Raw genomic sequence first — 21,353 nt, 5'->3', positions numbered from 1 at the left:
GTGTGCTCATCTTAAACAAGTTTGAAGTACTGAGGTTAGCAAGTCCAAGTAATCCTGAGAGCAGAAAGCTCAGACTTCAGACTGCTCTAAATGCTCATTTCCTTATTTGTGACAGTTTTTAGCTGCTGCTGCATAAGATCTTTATTTGCTGTTTGAACCATCTGCTGTTCAAAACCTCTGTTTGCAAAGGACAGTTGGTCAGAAAGAAGTCTGTTGAAAGGACTTTGGGTGCTCTGGACCATCTGAGGGCTTGCAGTAAAGTCCACTAAGCATTATTTCAAATGAAGCATGCAAAGCTGTTCTAATAGACTGAAATACTCAAAATACGAAGCACAGTGGGTCCTCTTTAAGCAAGAATTAGTGAAGTCCTTTTTTTGTTTTTAAAATGTGACTAAGAGACCTGTTAACATTGTAATTCATCCTGTACATTTTTAAATTAATTTGAATGTTGTTAACTGTCAATAAAATGTGTTTTATTTGTACATAATCGTCTCTTTTTTTAAAAATGTGTATAAGAGGTCGCATAAACTCAGCGTATCTAAAAGAACGTTACTTGAGGAGGAGAGATATAACATTGCACTTCCTCCTTCTGAAAATGGAAGTAACACGTTTGTGCTCTGGGTCTGAGCGAGAGAAGAAAAAATGTGGTCGTTCATTTCCGGCTTTGAGTTGATGTGTGCAAAGAAGGGAGAAGAGAAACTTCCTTGACTGTAGAGCTAACTATAGAGAGTATTCTGTTGCAAGGGCGCTTGTTCAAATGCCGTGCATACAGTAGTTTAGGATAACCGGTTTTATCACAGGACTATGAGTCGTGGATCTAAAACTAAAACAGAGAGCACTCAAAGCTTTCTGCTGAGCCCACAGGAGAATGACAAGCTGGAGGAGCTGCTGGGCAGAAGGTGTGCTGTAAGTTCTTAGCTGACCCGGGAGGGGATTACCAACTGAAAGAATGTCGCTCTGCTTTATCTGTCTTGACTTGTATCCTTTTCGTTAAAAGCGTTTACCTTAAAAGAAGGCGGCGTACACTGGAGTACACATTCTAATTGATGCACAGTTTAACAATGGGTTGGGGACTGTTATACTTTTAACACAGCATTGTTGTACCATCATTTTCTCAACTCTCTTTTGGCAGATTATTTTCTTAATGCTTTTAGTCGCTTTATTTTTGGTCCATTTGAAGGCCTGTCTTATTTTACTCTATATTTTTGAAATCTATTGATAGTTTTTGTGAATTCAAGCATTATTTGCTGACATTAGGTCATCAAAAAGTAGGTAGCTGTAACAGGAAATGGTGGCTGAACCAATTCTTCCTCTGCTGTCAGAATTAGTCACTATGCTCAGCTTTGGCCTTGTTCAGTTCTTGCTTTTGGCCTCTGAGGTAAACAATAGCGTTTACAGTTGTGACCCCGCCATAATAACAAAACACTAGATGTGCACAAGCTACACATTTTAATTACGTAGAAGGCTGCATTGAAAAACTAGGAGCATCACAAACTTTAAGCCTTATCTGAACAAATGAAAGCAGATGAGGAAGTTTATTCTCACTGCAAAGCTGCAAATTTACATATGAACTGTAATAAAGAGCTCTCAAGTTTCCTATCAGCTCTGAGCTCTTTTCATTGTCTGTTTTGTCTATGTGTTCAGTCCATGGCCACCGCAGTCGCACAGCTGTTCATGGCTCTACCTAACAGTTCATCCATGTGGAGCTTGCAGCACACTGGGGTGGCCTGTTTCGTCAAAGACAACCCTCAGCGCTCCTATTTCATACGGATGTTTGATTTAAAGGTAACCCCCTACATAATGGGTCCCGTATTAGATAGCTTAGATTAAGTTTCTAATCTCACAAGACCGACATATTAATTCACTCTTTTTACAGGTCGGGAGTGTGGTTTGGGAGCAGGAGCTCTACAACCAAATTGTGTACTCAGCCCCAAAGCCATTCTTTCATACCTTTCCTGCTGATGTAAGCACACCCCTTGTTTTAGCTCATCTTAAAGCTGTAATTATGATGTGATGTGGTGCAATTACTTCTGGTGTAATCATCACTATGGGTCAAAAATCATCAATCTTGATTCTGTGTGCGTTTGTTATACACTGTAGGACTGCCAGGTCGGACTGAACTTCTGTGATCTGCAGGAAGCAGACATATTCCAAACTGCTGTTCAGGAAAAAATCAACCAAAGAAACACCCGTCAAGGTCAGTGAGGCCACAGCCTTTCACTGCTTTGATGTCTCATTTTAGAATGGGAAAGCAAAGAATACATTTGAAATATTATGGTTACCACTTACTCACAATTTATTTGTGTATAGATGGTTTGAGATTAATATATATGTTTGAGAAAGCACTGTGGGGGAAAAACAAACAAACATTAAAATCACATTAAATGAGGAAGTTTTTTTTATTTTTATCAAGTACCCTATTGTAGTACTCTTAGAAAAAAATCGCTTCCAGGCTGATACGTGGTTATATATGAAACAAGTCGTTCATTTGTTTCAACGGCTGTGTGTGGGGTTTATGCAAAATGGTTTCTCTCACCTCTCTCACAGATAAGAAACAGCGCCCCCCGCACACTAGTGGTAAGATGGCAAAAACTTCAAAACAGTATGCTGTGTAAACGTGGCAAACTGTAGTGCTACATATAATTTTCTGTTTTCTTTCACTGCAGACAGAAGTTCCCTGCCTCCACTCCCACCTGAAAAAGGTGTGCAACTGCTGTCTTTGCTGTGTACCTTTTACTATTGATACATAAAATGAAACATACTAGGAACATATTAACCAGTGTGCTAATCTGGACGTCTTCCAAAAACAGGACCTAGTGGCCCTCCTTCTTTTCACATGGCCACAGTGGACATTCAAAACCCAGATATCCAGTCTTCACGCTATCGCTCGGTGCCTACACCTGCTGCTGCCTCTGCTGCGACAGGCAAAGGAAAGAAGGACAAGAAGAAGAAGCAGAAAAAAGGCCCCAAGCTCTCCAAAGCAGACATAGGAGCACCTAGTGGATTTAAGTAAGTGTATGACTCGCTGAAAATGAAGTTTTATCAGAGGTTTTAGAGCAATGTTCATATTTTGTTGTTTAAATTTAACTTCAATAAACTGTTTCCTTCTTCTTTCCTTCCGTCAGGCATGTAAGTCATGTGGGGTGGGACCCTAACAACCTGGACCCTGACCTGATGCGGCTGCTGTCTCAAGCTGGCATTAGTGAAGCTGAAATGAGGGATGAAAGAACCTCTCAGCTCATCTATAATGTAATTGAACAGTCAGGAGGGATGGAGGCAGTCAAAAGGGAGGTGAACAGATCAGGTTAGACTCTCACTGCCTCGTTTTTGACTCAGTTAACTATCTCACTGTTCCAAACAGGCTGATCTCGTTGTTAAACCGTGGATGAGTTGTAATATATGTTTATACCTTCTTCCACTCAATTGTAGCTACAGGACCTCCACCTCCTCCACCTGGCAGACAGGGGCCCCTCCCTCCGCTACCAGGCTCTAGCCCCTCTGCTCCAACCCCTCCACCCCAGCGAGGCCGTTCTGGCCCCCTGCCTCCCATTCCAGGTCATTCACAGCGAGCAGGCCCGCCTCCCCAGCCACCTCCTTCTCGTGGATCTTTACCACCCCCTCCTCCATCAAGCCGAAGCGGCCCTCCGCCACCCCCGCCATCACATGCTCCACCTCCTCCATCTTCAAGGTCTCCTCATGCCCCACCTCCCATGTCTTCCCACGGCGCTCCTCCTCCTCCACCACCAAGCCAGCGCTCCGCAGGTTTTCCACCTCCTCCTGTCCCGTCTACACCCAGCAGAGGGGTTGGTGGTGGAGGAGGAGGAGGAGGAGGAGGGGGCCCACCTCCTCCTCCTCCACCACCACCACCGCCACCTCCCCAAACTTCAGTTTCTTCAGATTTCCCTCCTCCTCCTCCCATATCTGGCGGTGCACCACGACCTACTTCCGCTTCCGTTGGTGGAGGAGACAGCAGAGGAGCTTTGCTGGATCAGATCCGACTCGGGAAAAAACTGAGAAATGTAAAGAAACTCGGCTTTCTCAAGAACATCTGTTACATAAGTCAAACGTCTTGATTTTCATGCTGCAACATGCCGAGATATTTGTAGAGCGTACTGACGTTTACATTTTGTCCTCCTGTGGTGTTGTGTATTACAGGTAACAGACGACCCTAATCCAGCTCCACCTGCATCAGCAGAGTCAGGTGAAGGCATTGTCGGTGCTCTCATGATGGTCATGCAGAAGAGAAGCAAAGTCATCCATTCCTCTGGTAAATATTACACTACCAGTAACATCTTTTTATGTACACTCTGGTCTCTTTATTAGGTACACCTGTTCAGCTGCTTATTAATGCAAATATCTAATCATCCAATCTCATAGCACTAAATCAGTACATTTAGGCATGTAGGCAAGACCACCTACTGAAGCGGATATGACATGTTTTGGTGTTGGTGCCGAATGGGCTGGTCAGAGTGTTGCATAAACCGCTGATATACTGATGTTTTCCTGCACAATCATCTCTGGTTCACGTACAATCGTCTGAGAAAGAAAATATCAGGAAGTTATTTGGATGAACTGCTGGGTAGCAGGAGCAAACCTCTGGGGCAAACATGTCTCGTTAAAGTTAATGGCCAGACTGCTTTGAGCTGTTAGGAAGGCAGCAGTAACAGAAATACTCACTAGCTGCAATCAAGGTAGGAGCATCTCTGAACACATCCAAACTCCAATCTTGAAGAAGATGAGCTGCAGCAGCAGAAGACCACACTAGGCGTCACTTCCCAAGCTCTGATCTCATTCCAATAGCTCACCTTTGTAATGTGGTGGAACAGGAGATTTGCGTCATGGATGTGAAGCTGACAAATCTGCAGGAACTGTATGATGCTATCATGCAAATATGGATCAAAATCTCTGTGAAATCTTTCCAGTAACTTGCTGAAAAACTAAAGCAGTTCTGAAGGAAAAAGGGGGTCCAAACCAGTGCGAGCTAGGTGTACCTAATAAAGTGGTGCGTGAGTGTATGCATGCATGAGTTAAACCATCAGAGCTACAAACACTTTATATTTGTTCTGTCTTTCAGATGAAAGTGAAGATGACGGTGGGGATGACGATGATGATGACGATGAATGGGATGACTGATCTAGCTGTTCTTGTTTTTTGTGAATTTTCCACTTGCTTGAGTTCTGATGTTTGTTTTAACCCCATGAACTGTTACACTGTTACATGCGATGATCTGTTACAGATTTGTTAACTGCAAACTGGAGTATAGCTTGGATATGTGATAAAGTACTGTTTGTAGGGGATTCGTAAAAAAAATGAAATAAAATGAAAGAAATATTTCAATATGAAAGATCGAAAGGAACAAATTGATGAGAATTCTGAAATGCTTATATTTTTTTCTAACACTTCCAGTGTAGGATTCATCAGCATCACAACACATAGCAGAGGTGAAAAGCGGCTCCGAGTGGAAAATATGCTTAAAGAGCCATTTAAAAAAGACACAAACCCAAAAACCAACCTGTGACTACAGCTTATGACAGAACACCAACAATACTAAATCTGAGCCAGTTTCGTTCCCATTTTTATAACATACTATACATAAAAAAAAAGTAGGTTCCTGTATCATATTCTCAAACATCTGTGCAAAAATCCCCAGTTCCCTCAAATACCACCACCTACAAAGTGCATGACTGGAAGAACACTGTACGCTATACATAGCCTCAATACTCACATACTGTAGGTCACTAATGCACAGGACAGTAAGGGAGTCATTGTATGACAAAATCCAATGGAATTAGCTTAACATAAAACAATACACCTTACAAACATCGTAACACACCAGAAAACAGAACAGTTAAATGTACAACTTGCAACAAACAACAACAGTACGCATGCAAAATATGCATTCTTGTCATCGTTATGCAAGAGCAATCCAATGACTGCATCACGACCTTATATATTATATTCACAATCAATATATTACATTTCTGTTTCAAGATACTTAAAAGAGAACATACTTGTGTTTTTGCGTGTTGGAGCCCGTTAGCTATATCTTACATATACTTTACATCACAGTCATTCTTTGTCCAAATCAACACCAAAGTGTGTGTGAAATATGTGATCAACCCCAATGTGCAGTCTGTTATTCATTCATTTTTTTTAACCACATTGGTAATACAGCTGTGTTTTGGAGAATAGAAATGTATGCTACAACTTAGAATGTGGTCATCAGTAGTGTAAAATATATTTCATATGTATTTACTGGGCTGGCGTTTGCAAAACCACCAATACACGTTAAGGACAGAAAGACAGCATCGCCTGCCTAATGAATAGAAGTGACACCCAAAGATGTGTCAAATGAAAGTCCACCATAAAGTCTATACAGGCCAGTGCCGGACAGTGTTGGTCCCGTCTCCTAGCCGAGCCCTTGGTCCTGGCTTTCTGTGTGCCTGCGGCTGGTGCGCTTACGCTGCTGCTGCTGTTTGGGACTGATTTGTTCCCAGTAGGACTGACAGTACTGGTTGATCAGTCTAATCTCAGGCGGGAATGGTGTAGAGGCGAGGGAGGACTGCGAGTATGGCCGTGTCTGATGGGTTTTTGGCTCTTCGTCCTCGTCTTGAGCGGTGAGAGCTAAAACGATGTCTCGGTCAAGGATGCGCAGCGCAATGCGGGTCACCGTGTGTTTAAAGTTGTTTTCAGTGGCGAGGCAGTGGTAGAGCCCAGCGTCTGTTTGGTTGAGAGACTTCAGAAGGATGCCGTGGTTGGTCTTAACAACCCCTCCGGCACGGTTGAGCTGAAGGAAAAAGGGTGAAACAGCAGATAAGTCAAAGAAAGGGAACAAGTTTAAATAATAATTTTAAATAATAGGGCAAATAATTGTCCTGTGGAAACACAGAAACAGCCTCTTATATAAAAGGTAGCAAAATGCACGTGTTCTTATTTTAATATGTAAAATTATTTTGCTTTATATACACAGGGTCTGCTGTTGCTTACAGCATTGTGTGGCTATTTCTAAGCTGGAAGAAGGGACTTTTTTTCTTTGTTGCCAGTGATCACAAACCTCGATACTTACTGGAAAAAAATAAACTCTCAGCAATAAAAGCAATAAAGATAGTTACCAAAAAGTGAAGTGATTCCTTTTACATCTTTAAAAAAAAAGGAAAAAGAAAAAAGATTGCTCTTCCTCACCACTTTCCTCTTTCCTTCTCTCTGGAAGAGCCACTTTACTGTGGCCTGGGGAGAACGAGGCTGACACTCCAAGAAGGTGCTGCTGCCCTCTACTCCAAACTGCACTGTCTCTCTCAGACGTTTCTCAACTGGACATTTAAATGGTAAAAAAAAATAAAGTTAAAAAAAATGCTAAATTTTGAAGTTTACATCATTTTAAAAACACATAAAATTGCCACACCTTTGGCGTTAAAGCCTCTGCACTGCCTCAGCGGGTCGCCGTGTTTAACGTCCTGTCTTCTGCTTCTCCTGAGACAGAATTCAAATTCAAATTCATTGAAATTTGACGTTATATTGTCACATCCTTACTTTATAGTATAGAGGTTTGTGAGACGTCCCTAACCTTTTGGTTGATGGCGTGAAAGCAGAGCAACTCTCTCCATCCCAGGCACAGTAGGGGTCCCGAGCCAGACAGCAGTCAGAGCAGGCCCTGCCGTACACCCCGCAGCGGTGAAGCGACACTTGGGTCAGCCCTGCGTCTGATGACACGTACAGCTGTTGCTGTGGCAACACAAGCAAAAAAAACAAACAAAAAACTCAGCAAGTGTCTGTGGGGCATTTGTTTTAATACATGCAAAGAAATGTATATGACCAGGTTAGATTTGTCTTACTCTTTTAGATGATATTTTCATAGTCTTGACTGGTGCTCTGGTCTAAAAACGTATTAAAAAAAGAAAAATGTAAAAATAAATGACCCCTTTTCTTAGAACACACTGCACTGTGTACTTTTTAGGACCACACATTTAGACATACCCGAAAAACCTCCACTTCCTCTAGTGTCAACTCCTCCATGCTTGTTGGGTCCTTAGGCAAAACTATTACCTTTTGCACAGTGCCTCGATCTAGAAGTATGAATGAATTATGATCAAAAACAACATTTGCATGAAAAAAAAGAAAGAAATCAACTTCAACCGAGCATGTGCAATCATCCCTGAAGTTGTCTCACCTGTCCCCAGGAAGAGCACTTCATAGCGCCCATCAACAGCATCCACCTGATCCACCACCAGGGCAGTGTACCTATAGTCCACACCAGTTCTCACCACCAGGGGGCGGCGATGGATAGGGTAAACTGAATGAAACATGAGGGGATGGGCTCTGATGAAATTCACAGCCTCATCTGAAAAGTTCTTTGAGGATCGGATACCAGGAGTGAAGGTTCCTCCCGGACACTGGGTGGAAAAAAAAAGGAGGGGAGATTTCGTGTGCATCATCTGGTGACTTCCTTTTGATTTAAATTTCAGCATCTGGGTTTTATTCCATTGTGTCATTTTGGACATTACGTGACAGAAACCTACCGTTCCAGGCCTTGGGTAGGGAATCTTGCCAGTGTACTCTGTCCATTGATAATTATGGCCATGTTTGTGGGCAAACGGTCCGTTGAATACGTTGCGGATATCAGCCATCGAGTAAACACAGACTGCTGATCCCTTGAACACAGAGCTTGAGCACAAACAGACAATTAAGGTAATAAGTAGAGGTAGGAGACAGCTTGCACCCTACCCATGAAATTAAGTTATGTCCACAAAAATGTGTGAAAATAAAAACTGAGTTAATGAGATTGAATGAGAAGTGAATTCATTGGGCGAGTCTCCAAATATGTCTCACCCTGCTGTAGTGAAGAGAGCGTACACCATAGGGTTTCGTTCATCCTGCGTTGGCTGTATAAACACATCCCCTATTAAAAGAATGACATGCAAATCAATAACGCTATAAGCAAGTTATAATGCAACCAGTTTAAACACAGTGCTTATTTTATTATGACTTTACGTAGTTCGTCAAATCGTGTCTCCACTCCGTCTTCTCCTATCACCGAACAGATAAGACGAGCCTTCAGGAACGTCGTCCAGCGGTTCACCAGGGACTTCTGTCCTCCTTCGTCATTCTAGACAGGAAAGAAATTAGGTCAATGCATTTTATATTAAAAAGGTGAGCTGCTTATAGTTTCACAACTTGCGCAGTGTGCTTTGGCTCACCAGACACACTCTTCCCACCCTGGCTAAAACAGTGGGACTCGCCCCGCCGCTGGAGTCTAGACTCTTCTCTCGGAAAAAGAAGTACAGTTTGTCGTCATTCTTTTCTGCACTGTCAGGGATCTGCTGGATTCGAATAAACACAGGCTCTGGAGGATAAAAACAGATAAGCAGAGAGAGGATTGAGGCAAGTGGTTGTCAAAAAAATGAACGGAGCAATAACCTGTAATCAGTAATATTTACCTACTCAGACCCACACTTACTCACCGTTGAGCCATCTGGAGTCATACTGCTCTGTCCTGATTGCCGTTCTTCCTCCCATGGTCCTAAACACAGCAGCATCTGTACTCATGAAGTCGATATGTACCCCTGCATATAGATTACCATCTGCACAGGTGGGACAGTAAAAAAACAGGGTGGTAAAACAGTAGCTTAAGGAGTTTGAGAAGGAATTTAGTGGGTTTTTTTCTGGCTATAAATCAGTCATGTCTTACTGATCAAAACTGCAACATTCTCCTGTTTGGGATCATAGGAACATTTTCCCTTCCCCGAATCCACATACCCAGGGACCAGCCTAAACAGGTAGTCCTGCAGAGGCAGATTAGATAGTCAGTATGCATGAAAATAGACCGCTAAGACATCACAAGGGAGCATGGGAAATCATAAACAAATCAGCGCCCCGGGTGGTAGCTGTGAAATATTTAGCGAGGACAAAGCTGGAGGGGTTTTGCTGTAAATGCCTCTAAGGGAACGGTAATCGTCTTGTTCACCTCTGCCCTCCAGCCTCTGTTGATGAATGTGCAGATGGGTTGGTACGCTCCTGTTCCACAAGTGTAGAGGTGGGTGCGGTTCCACGGCTCTATCAACCGCACAAAGTTGGCACATTCACCCTGACAAAGGAGAGTAAGACAAATGGAATCCAAACACTGTATCTTGAAAGCAGGAGCCTCCAACTTTTTTGAAAGAACAGGATGTAAATACTTGACGCTACCTGTTTTCCCTTTCCTGTCATCTGACATTCTCCCTTTCTCTTAGCAGATGCTGGCCAGTGGATCTGTTGTTCCAAAAGCACAAATAGCCCCAAACAGTGAATTATTAAGGATCAATGCACTCTGAGACTAAATACCACATACCAAATGGCAGAGCGGATTTAGGAAGAAAGGAATTTATACACACTATGAGTGGCTCCTTGTTAACATTGTGCATGTCCAGAGCCACCAGGTACTCCCGGCTGCCCAAGTACAGACGTCCCTGGTCCTGATCCATCAGAAGTACACGGTAATCGCTGGTATTGAAGGTGAAGCTGAAGGGTCGTGCCGCTCTTGTGTCCATCAGTTCTGTTTGGAAAGTGTTGCCAGTTTGTTAAAAAATAATTACAACTTCGCCACTCGGAAAAACCAGCGTCATGTGGAGAAAATCCAGTCATATTATTCCTTTTATGCTTTTACCATGTTTCATTACAGACTTGGATGAACTTATGGTCCCTTAAACAGCATACTTCTCACTTGTGTGCAGGAAAATGTGTGTCACAGATTAAATATAACTCAACTTAGAGCATTTTAGGAAACATTTTCGCTTTTAAGATCTTAATATTTTATGCGTCCTGGCTGTCTGATTGAGTTTAAGGCACCGCGTGCCCTGTGGAGTTAGACGAAAAAGCAAGTCCCTTAGGAAACACGGTCAGTGGAACTCACGGCTAATTCTTAAGATCAGATTTGTGTTCAGCAGAGTGTAACCTGTTAAGACATGCAGTGAAAAATGTTTCCCCCTTTTTTGTTCTCCTGAAAACCCCGATTAGGCTATTTTCATCTGCTGCAAGACAAATGGACTCTACTGTGGAGGACTTTACTTCTGAAAGTTTCCATTCTTTCATCTAACAACTAGTTTAAACACATACAAAGTAAGACTCGCTCATACATCTGTGGCATGTGCAAAATTCTGACCACCATATGTGCACACTGTGACATGGCACACTCATGGTAAAGACAGCAGGATTATATATTGACAAATGTTCACAGAGACCCTTAGAAGTGGGCTTACAGGGAATCAAGAGGAAGCACAATCTCTATTTACATCAAAGCACCTTCCATTTTCCTTTTGAGGCCCGTGTTAACAGGATGCAGTCAAGGTGCAACAAAAATAAGCTATGCAATCGGATCTCCGGGCAACATGGGATGGAGTCTCAGAGGTGGGATGAGGTCTGGTTCTGTTCCCAAGAGGTAAACACAGGATAACAAGCTTCTGGACAAGCGCCACATCACTGGGTCATAGTGGATTCACTGAACAGGCTAAATGTAGAAACACCACACCCCTATACATGTCTCCATTCTCCAAAAATAGCAAACAATGTACTGCCATCATCTGGTAAACATTCAGCAAACACTTACCCCCTGACAACATTCTGACACTGACAGGGAAACACTGGGAAGGACACACAATTCAAGTATGAAGCCACAGCTGGGCCACTATGAGCTCTCGTGTTACAGCTTGACAACATATTGTCACTAAGGCACTAATGACTGCTGCCATTTACTGTAGTCCCAGACGTCTCTCGAGTATGAGCTAACTGCTGACAGCACTGCGAGGGCATAAGATTCTAAAACATGGCTTCAGTTACACTGCCGATTCTGCTCTCTAGCAACACTAATTCAACCGATTTACAGTTATTCCCATTTCGGCGCTTATGACTGATACAACTTCCCAGCAGCAGGGAAGTCAGTGTAGTGTTCCTTTCCTCTCCAGGCCTCCTGTACCCCCAGAGTGTCATTCAGCCCGGCTCATTCGTTCAGAAGAGTCACATGTCCTCCAGCCTCCTCAAAAACCTCCTCCACAGGCGCCTCAAGGGAACAAAGAGACTCGCTGTCACAAACAATGAACAATAAATCCTTGGAGTCGCAGAAAAGAATTGCAGAGTAAATCCAACTTTTTTCTTTTCCTTTTTTTGTTTGGTATTAGGGGGAAGGGTGACTTAAGTCTGCGAACGTACTCTTACGAACAATCTAGCGTTCACCTTTCAGCTCCTACAAACATCCTCCTGAAAGTGAAATTGTCAAGGACAGCTCCTGACAGATGTGAATTCCTTTTTCTGAGAGGAACACGATCAAGTTCAAGACCGAGCTTGCGCAACTGGTCAGACTTCTACTTTGTTCAAACTGCTGCAAAAACTCACTGGTATGTATAAGCTGTTTACCAAAAGGGGATTAGCGTTAAAAGTCACGCAAAAATGCACAGCAATTACTTTCTCGAGCCCCAAATGGAAAGTGTCTCCGTATGCAAGAGCTGTCAACAGCGTGTCTTTGGTGTTACAAAATCAGCTGAATTCAAAACAGCACTGGCTATAAAGCACAGATCCCGTGATTAGTTCACCTCGAATCTGCCTCAGGTGGCTTTTCTTGAAATTGTACCAAATCATAAATGTTTCCAATTAAATCGCTGCACTAGAAGAACGTAATGAAGCAAGCATGTCAGCACTGCCTAGACCTGACCTGCAAACAGAAGGTTCTGACTCAACTCCACATGAAAGCGCTCGGGAACGCTATAAATCTCACTCACACCTCTAATTCTCACTTACACCAAGTTCAGGTGTGATGCCCGCATGTGTGTGTTTGTGTGTCTTTCTGCGAGTTTAAGTGACAACATGATAGGGATGCAGAAAATACCTGTAATCATCCGACATTGTTTGGATCAAAGGTGTCTTCCACATATTTGTAACACGAATCTCTGCTATTATAGTTAATGACGACAGGGAACAGACAACACGGGAAAATCCCAAACACCTGCAAAAAAAAGCTTCAAAGAAAACACTATCTGCCCCATCTCAAATCTACTCTGGCTTTCAAAAAGGTCATGATCAAATTTCAGCAGTTTCCTTCTTGTGTCAGACCGTCAGACGTCAAAAAACAAAGAACTGACAGGCCACACTGTAGTGCGTGTGGATTTCAGGGTGTGGGGACAAATTGTTGAAGGGCACTACCAGTATCCACACGTAATATCCACCTTTTGTTTTCAGCGTTGCACAGTTTGACGTGTGGCAGGAAATACGTTCTTTACATATGCATGAAAAGGAAATAGAACCGCTAGTTCGGATGCGCGCGTGGGTGTATGGGTGAGTTTTTGCGCAAGCGAGTGCCTTTGCGGGAGAAACCAAAAAAGTACAATAAACTATTACGATAATCCCCGCTGACAGAAGAGTTCTAGTTAATCTGAACGAACTCACCTTTAAAGGAGAGGCGAACCCGAGGAGCAGACTGCTGCACGCCCAAGCTTCTGCAAACACAGAGGGCCAAAAGGAGGAGCTGGGCTCCAGATGCTGTCATGGTAACAGTCACGCAGGTAGCCCACAGAGATCTAAATCTGGACGAAAAGAAGAAAGACGAATGAACTATTATTATAGAGTGCCCCATGAGAAATGGGAGACATAAAAAGAAAGAAGGGAGGACAGGCAAGCTAGTCTCTCTCACTTTCTCTGATCTCTCTGATCAGAAGTTTGGCCTGCAGCCTTCCAAGGCAAGACGTCTCGTTTGGCAGGAGAGAACAACGTCCAAATCTTCGCACCTGCGCTGGAAAATATGACAGGCCTATTATTTATTTAAAGTGTAAGCGTAGTGAGTTATGTGTCAAGACTGTATAATAATACTTGTAAGTATACAGTCAGTTGGAAAAAGAAGACTAATGCCTTGTGGTCTTCATCTTGTACACATTACAGTTTGTTTTGCATAAATTTTGCCCATGTTTCTTTTAGAAAACTGTATCAAAAAGATGATGAAGATGCCCATCAATGAGTCCCTCTGGTTTTCCCTCAGTCTTTTCAACAAAGCATGTCAGTGTACTTTCAGGAGCTGAGAAGTGAAATATATGACAGTTCAAAGACACAGGTAGTCCTGGCCGAAACAATTTCTGACAGTTTAGGGGTGTTGAAACGTAGCCTAACTGTTAGACCTTAACTCAGACATTTATTATGCATCTGCACTTTGCTTTGAGAGGATCCCATATAAATTATGAATACTAAAAGCTGAGTCCATAACATCCATTAAATTGTCTCCCTGAAGGTGTGCCTTGCTCGGGCTATAAGCTATCCCTCGGGCTTTTTCACCCCCTCCTTATGACATCCGTGTAGCCGAGGCCTCCAGTGCACATGGTACAAGCCTGGAAATGAGTTATTCATGGTCAAAAATGGGGTGGGATTTCACAAAAGGTTTTGTTGTTTTTTTTTCACAATCAGCCACTCATTTATCTGACACACATAATACAAAAAAATATGCAGCCATAAAAAAGCTGATGAAACTGAAATGACTGACATGGTAAGAATTTAGAAATTTAAAACAGAAGCTGCTGGGAATACCTCACAGTCTTCTTGGCATATTCACACAATTGCTATATTTACGCACCATGGGAGCTTGATTCCTATTCGCTTTTATCAAACCTCGTATATTACTTGCTAATAACCCGTCATGCACCGTGAGATATTTGAAATGAGGTAGAGACCAATGAAAATACAATGGTGTGAGATTTTTTTTTGTAGTCAGCCCATGTAACATTAACATTATGACTTTATAAATAAAAACATGATATACAAAATATTAATAATAAACTGATACTGACAAATAATTAGAAAACATATTTGACCCTAATTTGAATACATAATGGCTATGACCTGCTGACTCTGAAGGCTACATTTAACCTACCAATATTTAGATGAAGATGGAAAAAATAATTAAAGGGTGAGTCTACTTGAAATGCCTTAAAAATATCGTTACAAATGCAATTAGTGGGTGTTACTAAACCATTATATTGAGCCCGAGGGACTACATGTTCGAGATGGCCTGATTTTCGTGGTATTTGTACAAGTGGCGGCACTCCTGCTGGTTTTCTGTGCTTGGGTGGGATCAGCAGTAGAGATTAAAGTTCTGCTGTGTTATTATATGGTTTCCATTTAAAAGAAAAATAATAATAATTACAGGATTTCTATAACCTTGTTCTTTTTTCGGGAGGAGTGCGCGCTTACCTGTGAACTCAACATCCAGAAATAGGAGCCGTGGGCTACAAATGCGTGCACTCCAGTCATCTGCCATCCAGACCACGCTACAGAGTAACCAAACCTGAGTTAAAAGTTAAACCAGAGAGAAGTTAAATGTCCTACCTTTGATACCGGGCTTTCAGATCCCAAACTTGCGGGATGTTACCGCTGCACTCCTCGCGTTTTGCGCCTCGGAGCTGAGCTGGAAAATCTCTGTCAGCAGCTCTGCGCAGGCATAAAACAATCCGATAGGTTTGCTAATTCCTCTTCTGAGGAAAAACCGAAGGCTAATCGGTCGCCATTGACCAAAGGCATTCACTCAACATATTTTTTTTTAAAAAGGAGGAGGAGAAGGAGGAGGGGGAAACAACTAATCCTTTAACGCCTTTTCCACTCTTTCCAAAAAAAAAAAAAAGAGAGAGAGAGAAAAAAGTTTAAACCTGGATGGCAACAACCATCACCGTGATGTGATCGAGATGTTGGTCCGCTGATCCGTAAAAGTGAGTTTGGAGGTGACTGAGTGAGATTCAAGTGACCAGGTGCAGGTGTTGGGAGAGTGTATGCCCCGCTGTCCTCTCCCTTCTGTTCTTTCCCCACCCAGCCTTCGCTCTCCTGTTGGCCCACAGCAGCATTGGACCAAACCTCTTGGTACACCATATGGGTATGTTAACCCTATCACTGCTGCTGAGTTAAACTCACTGCTCCACTCTGCTGTAAACTGCAACTAATCTATATCAGTCTAATTATTTTAGAATGCTTAAATTATTGCGTATTTTATGGAAACTGTGAAGGGCATACAGTCACTGTTGAATGTTTTTTTCTTTTTCATTTTTAGTTTCTTTGAGGCACCAGAAGGGCCACAGACTATTCTTACACATGATGCAGGGACTGAAATTTACTATTAAGCATCTAGGAGTCGGGTCTGCTACTAGGACAATGTCACCATTACTTTTCAGAGCCAGGTCAGCCAAAAAAGATTCCAGGGATTCCTCTCTGGCTGGCTCCAGCGCTCATGACAACAGTGACAAAGCAACCAGAAAGGGGGGGAGGACTGAATGTAAAGGACATCCATCCTTTTAACGGAGCCTTGAGCTTGAAATTAAAACAGCTTTTAGGGCGCCTCTCATCATTGCCGGCTTTATGGAGAGCCCTGACGCAGTGTGGCGCACTAAAGACACAAAAGCAGACAGTGAGTGTATTCTGAGCAACAGCCCTGTAAGACAGTAAAATAAAATAAACCCATGAGGTGATGTGGTGTGCCAGTGTGTAAAAGGTCACATGGTGGGGGCAGTTCTTGGCAAAGCCTCAGAACACTCTAATCTTCAACGCTTAAATCTATCTTTAATGCACGTTTTCTGGTTTGATTCCTCATCACACCAGCAGAGTATGTGAAATCACTGACCTTATCAGAAGCTGGGTATCAGCCACATGTGATCTACAGGCGGCAAAGTGTGTCAAAATGTATCCAGGAGAGCGCCTTTGTTTCCTGCCCCACTGGAGGCATCCTTCTGTTTCCAGTTGCGGAAATGACTCATGACTGTGTGCCGGGTTCAAGTTTCCATGTGCTCTCAACTTTGGCCATGGACACCAATAAACTGACCAGCTCCACCCTTCACAAGCACTCATTAACGTCATTTGTACAGTATCTTTCACTGCATCATCCTGTGTTCTTATCTCCCCAGCATTCATACACTGCTGCCTCAACTTGCTAAAGTCATAGCAACAGCCCCTCACTGAGTGTTGCGGTTGGTATTTTTGCTCTGTGTACGTGAGTCTATCCCTGTTAACTCCAGCATGATGGATGATTTTGTTGGAGACAGACTGTAGGATTAGGAAACAACATTGGCTGGTTTTCTGGTCCACAAAAAGCCCCCCCTCAAGTGGCTCTTCTTCCCTAATGGATAGGTAATGTGAAATGTGAGGTAGACATTGATCCCTGTAGGCCAACCAAAAACTCCTGGTGAATCCTGGGACCTCAGACCCATCAATCATTTCCAGAGCCAGGGTATTGTCCCCGCAAGGAAAGACAACCTATTATTTTAACCCCCTGATGGGTTTTCATGCAGTGTATTGATGAACTGAAGAGTGTCTGAACATGCCAGCGGCTCTGGGGCATGTCCAGGGCATCACCATTACATGAAATCACCTTAAGAAGAAATTATAGGGTAGAGAAAATAAGACTATAAGACATTCACAAGAATTGTTTGCCCTGTGTTCAGTGACAAAGCTTTCCACGCAGATTAACAAGCCTTGCAATTATTATCTTACAGGTCCGAAAAAATGTAAACATCACAATGGATGAAAAGAGAGCAGGTGCTGTGCGACACTCACGAACTTCACACACCAGTGATTATCAAAGGAGAACAACTTTGGAAAACATCTTTGACATGAAGGGTGCATACGTGGCGCACATTCCAGACACAGCCTGCTCACCACACAGCGGATTGGGAATGAGGTGAGTGCAGACTTTTAGTGCAAACACTCTACAAACATAATGTAGCTTCGGCTTCTTTGAGATGGAGCACCGTCTGCAGTCGTCCAACATGCCACGTGTCTACAGGGCCAGCCAGCCCGCCATCTGCCTTGAAGACAAGACTGGCACTTTCCCTTGTAATAAAACGCAGCTGGGAGATTCAACAGCTGCTGAAGAAGAGCTCTTTCCAAATAACAAGGGGTATGTGCGTGCGTGTGTGGTTGGCAGGGAGGGTAGCTGTATTTCAAAAGAGGATAGTGAGGATGTAAGCAGATGAGTGCAAGCACAGTCCCCGTGTCTTAAAAGGTAGACCTGTCAGCACTCTTTGAAAAGTCTTTGGTAATAGCTGGTTAATGGTTAAGTGTCCCAGTGGGAGAAAAACAGTTCGAAATGTTGTTTTGAGTATTTATGACTCGAGCTCTATCTTAACCTGTGCCACAGACATTGTTTGCGCTAAGAGAATTAGTGAAAAATGTGGCAAGCTGAACAAAGTGAGAATACAGTGCATGCGGGTCTTTCTTTGACAGATAAATTTGTATGCCGGCGCACATGCATGTCGGCACGGAGACACAAACTCGCGCGCGTTCGCGTCTGCTGCTCGAATTGAAATTAAATTGATTTCTCTTATCTCCGTCCACACCCTTGCTCCCTGCTCTCTTCGCACATATCCTTGAGACACCAGACTCCAGGTGAATTTCAATGTCAAAGACACAAAAGGTAACGCAGAAGCTGCAATCTGTTCATTCTGTCAAGAAGTTGTGTGTGTGTGTAGGTGTGCGCGTACACTTGTGTGTGTGCGTCTACAGTACGTGCAGTGTGATTGGTTGGGGATAGGCCTATTCATCTGTCTGGTGTGATCGTGGCTCTGTAACTGGGCCTAGGCGTGAGTATGCACTCTGTGATCTCCCAGATAAGAGTCATCCATCTGCTGTGTGTATCTGTCAGGGCCCGGGCAGCTCTGCTTATCACTGCACTCATCCATTTCCCTCAGTCATACTCACTCCATTCTCTTCTCATTTTAGCTGTTCTCTCTGCTGCACTACTGAAATGCTGTGCTTCATCTTGATTATCTGACGAGCAGTGGATCCCGCTCGCGTTAAAAACCCGAAGGCGTGTTTATGTGACGCGCGGCTCCTGCAAGCGTGCGTGCACCCCGAAGCGTGCACATCGAACGCAAGCTTCGCAAACAGCACTACAAGACCTACATTTGCAGACACACACTCACACACAGGTAGTTGTTATTCAAGGAGGCCTATCTCACACCGTCAGATTATCCACTATTGATGAGCCTCAGAGAGCAGCTCATGCCCCTTTTTTGTACACATTGCAGGAGAAAAAATAACCTCCCCCACTTTAATCACAGATGAGGAATTAGCTCCCGTGTGTTGTTCTTTCATTTTTTTTGTCACCGTTAATCGGCCTGAGATTCTTAAGATGCACTGAAAAAAAAAGCGAAGAACATGAAGCAGCATGACAAGATGATTTGTGTACAGTATCAACAAGAGCTCAACCCAGGGTAGTGTAGTTTACGCCGGAGAATCCATTTAGGATTTTGCCACCCCACACATAACAAAGGCTTCACAGACTACCCTCAGACCACAAAGCAGCCTGAGGATGGTTTTACCCTCCCAGCAATCTGTACTTAGTTTGTCACAATCAATATTGTAGGAACCAACCTCATTATTAATTCATAGTCATGAAAACATGTGGTGCTCTGAGATAGGCCAAAAAAAACTACTTCAAAGATGAGACAAACACTGTTTCACATGGGATCACTTCATGTGGCCATAATGTGTTTCATCATCAGTATTAATAGTATAGGCCCATCCTAGACCGCATACCCCGGGTGCTGCTACAACAGGACAGGTTTTCGCTAGTGGAATATTTATAGCTGTGCATTAAAAGTGGAATCAGGGGTTTAAGTGTACCATTGCAACAGCACTGCTGGTCCTTTGTCTGGGCCTGTCCAAAAATGTCTTGCCCGTGGCTATTTGCAGTGCTACATTTGAAATGTCAGTGATAACAAACACTGCCGTCAAATCAAAGTTGGAATACAATAAAGAACAGCTGTATCTCAGCGGGTCTTCTTTGATTCTTCCCGTCAAGATGCAAGTGCTGCAGCCAAACATATCTGAGATCACTTTAATAAGTCACACATCTATAACTTATTAGAAGCGGTTCGTGTTCGTGTGAGACAGCTGAGGGAAGACTTAATCATTTCTCATTTCTACACACCTAATAGCCTAAATGCTGCTGTCAAATTTGGCTGTTTATGAGATATTAGATTCACTCATTAAAAACAAAAAAATTGACAGCTATTCTAACAATAGATTGGCTTAACCACACTGCCATCTTGTGGCTATTTTATTATCATTATGAAATCCTTTGTTTAACTCTTTCCACCTTGGAAACTTACTAGAGGGCAAGCCTTGTTTCTATGAACTGAGTGATTTCTGTCTTGTTTTAATGCTACTTAAAGAACAAAGAGGCTGAGTGTGCATCAGAAGGTAGTGAGGGTGATCCCTGTCTATGCAGTTTATTGGGACTACTCTTGGAAAAACCCAGAACCTATTCTAATGGTTATAAAACCACTTTTTTATTAATGAATACTGAGTTGTAAAAGCTCATCTTTAAAGGTACAGGAGAGGCGATCAAATGTTGTCTTTATGGAAAGAAGAGCTAAACAGTCTTATTGAGATCTGGAACCTTTTTTTAAAGGCAGACTGATATACAATAACCTCAGTAATGTGCAAAAGTTTTGGACCACTCATCATTTCTTTACACTTTGTTTCTAAGCAGCCAGGCGTGCTTGTCATTTCTAAGTTGGCCTTGAGCAATAACACCACAATTTCTGAAGGTCTCTCACAGTTTTTCTTTAATAGTATTTTGCACCACCAAGGTGTTTCTCAAAGAGCTGTTAGCTGAACACTTGAGGAAACTGGACAAGCGATCAAATCAATGATGAATCCAAATGAGATATTTTTGGTTCACTATGTACAGAAGAGATCAAGAGGGAGAAACAACAGTGAATGTCTCCATCAATCTGTAAACATGGTGGAGGCTCCGTCATGGTTTGGGGCTGCATTTCAGCCAGTAGTGTTGAGGATCTCTTCAAACTTGATGGAATTATAAATACAGAAAAGTACTTATTGGGAAAGTGTCAGTGGCTTCAGTCGTGGATTGGCCTCCCTAGAGCCAGTATCGAAATAGTGTGGAATCAGACTGAAAACAAAAGACAAGCCAGCTAACATCCAAGGAAGAGCTTTGGGAGAATTTTCCTTTTTGTACTGTATTTGCATGTACATTTGCACATTTTCTTGGCAAAATGCAAAGAGGGCAATTTAAATCTTTTTCTCAGAAGTGTACTTGCACAACAATACAGGCACACAAACACAAAGAAACACATTATACATGGTCAGAATTAAAAGCAGGTGCAAGTGTGTCACCGAGTGCATTTGTATGCATCAGAGGATCTGAACCCAGATGTTCCAGGCTCGATGTGAATAAGAGGAAGAGAGATATCCAGTGACTAGATGTTGTAAATATTACATATTTATGTTTTTAAGATTTTTTTTTATTGCGTAGTGGGGCAGTGAAGAGGAACAGGTAAGTGAGGGGTAAGAAAATATTTAAGAAGCCAAACACATAGCAGCAATTAAATACATTTAGGTAT

At 42.8% G+C, this 21,353-nt stretch overlaps 2 protein-coding genes across 5 annotated transcripts; one reads left to right on the top strand and one right to left on the bottom strand.

Moving 5' to 3' along the window:
- Positions 1-603: 603 nt before the first annotated feature.
- LOC145422837 (actin nucleation-promoting factor WAS-like) lies at positions 604-5,344 on the top strand. Of its 2 annotated transcripts, none has more exons than XM_080294697.1 (11): positions 604-906; positions 1,645-1,785; positions 1,877-1,963; positions 2,101-2,197; positions 2,548-2,577; positions 2,667-2,702; positions 2,811-3,009; positions 3,126-3,304; positions 3,430-4,019; positions 4,156-4,267; positions 5,075-5,344. In XM_080294697.1, the coding sequence occupies exons 1-11, from the start codon at positions 805-807 to the stop codon at positions 5,131-5,133; spliced, it is 1,632 nt and encodes a 543-aa protein (XP_080150823.1). In that variant the 5' UTR covers positions 604-804; the 3' UTR covers positions 5,134-5,344. The 2 variants fall into 2 exon arrangements, with proteins under 2 accessions (XP_080150823.1, XP_080150824.1); XM_080294698.1 differs by having other exon boundaries at positions 661-899.
- Positions 5,345-5,364: 20 nt separating this feature from the next.
- On the bottom strand, positions 5,365-15,736 carry LOC145422832 (semaphorin-3F-like). Of its 3 annotated transcripts, none has more exons than XM_080294684.1 (19): positions 15,331-15,736; positions 13,652-13,750; positions 13,408-13,544; positions 10,368-10,528; positions 10,183-10,245; positions 9,962-10,081; positions 9,686-9,779; positions 9,459-9,578; positions 9,195-9,340; positions 8,989-9,103; positions 8,827-8,896; positions 8,517-8,661; positions 8,168-8,390; positions 7,975-8,063; positions 7,833-7,874; positions 7,565-7,722; positions 7,403-7,470; positions 7,183-7,310; positions 5,365-6,787 (listed from the first exon to the last, which is right to left on the bottom strand). In XM_080294684.1, exons 3-19 carry the CDS (start codon positions 13,505-13,507, stop codon positions 6,410-6,412), a joined length of 2,220 nt encoding a protein of 739 aa, XP_080150810.1. In that variant the 5' UTR covers positions 13,508-13,544; positions 13,652-13,750; positions 15,331-15,736; the 3' UTR covers positions 5,365-6,409. The 3 variants fall into 3 exon arrangements, with proteins under 3 accessions (XP_080150810.1, XP_080150811.1, XP_080150812.1); XM_080294685.1 differs by having other exon boundaries at positions 13,652-13,745; positions 15,331-15,489; XM_080294686.1 differs by lacking the exon at positions 15,331-15,736 and having other exon boundaries at positions 13,652-13,763.
- Positions 15,737-21,353: the final 5,617 nt, after the last annotated feature.

Source organism: Astatotilapia calliptera, chromosome 20 (genome assembly GCF_964374335.1).
Source record: "Astatotilapia calliptera chromosome 20, fAstCal68.1, whole genome shotgun sequence".
In the NCBI taxonomy this organism is placed as follows: Eukaryota; Metazoa; Chordata; class Actinopteri; order Cichliformes; family Cichlidae; genus Astatotilapia; species Astatotilapia calliptera.
The sequence above is the reverse complement of the archived record's forward strand: the minus strand, read 5'-3'. Positions and strand labels throughout refer to the sequence as shown.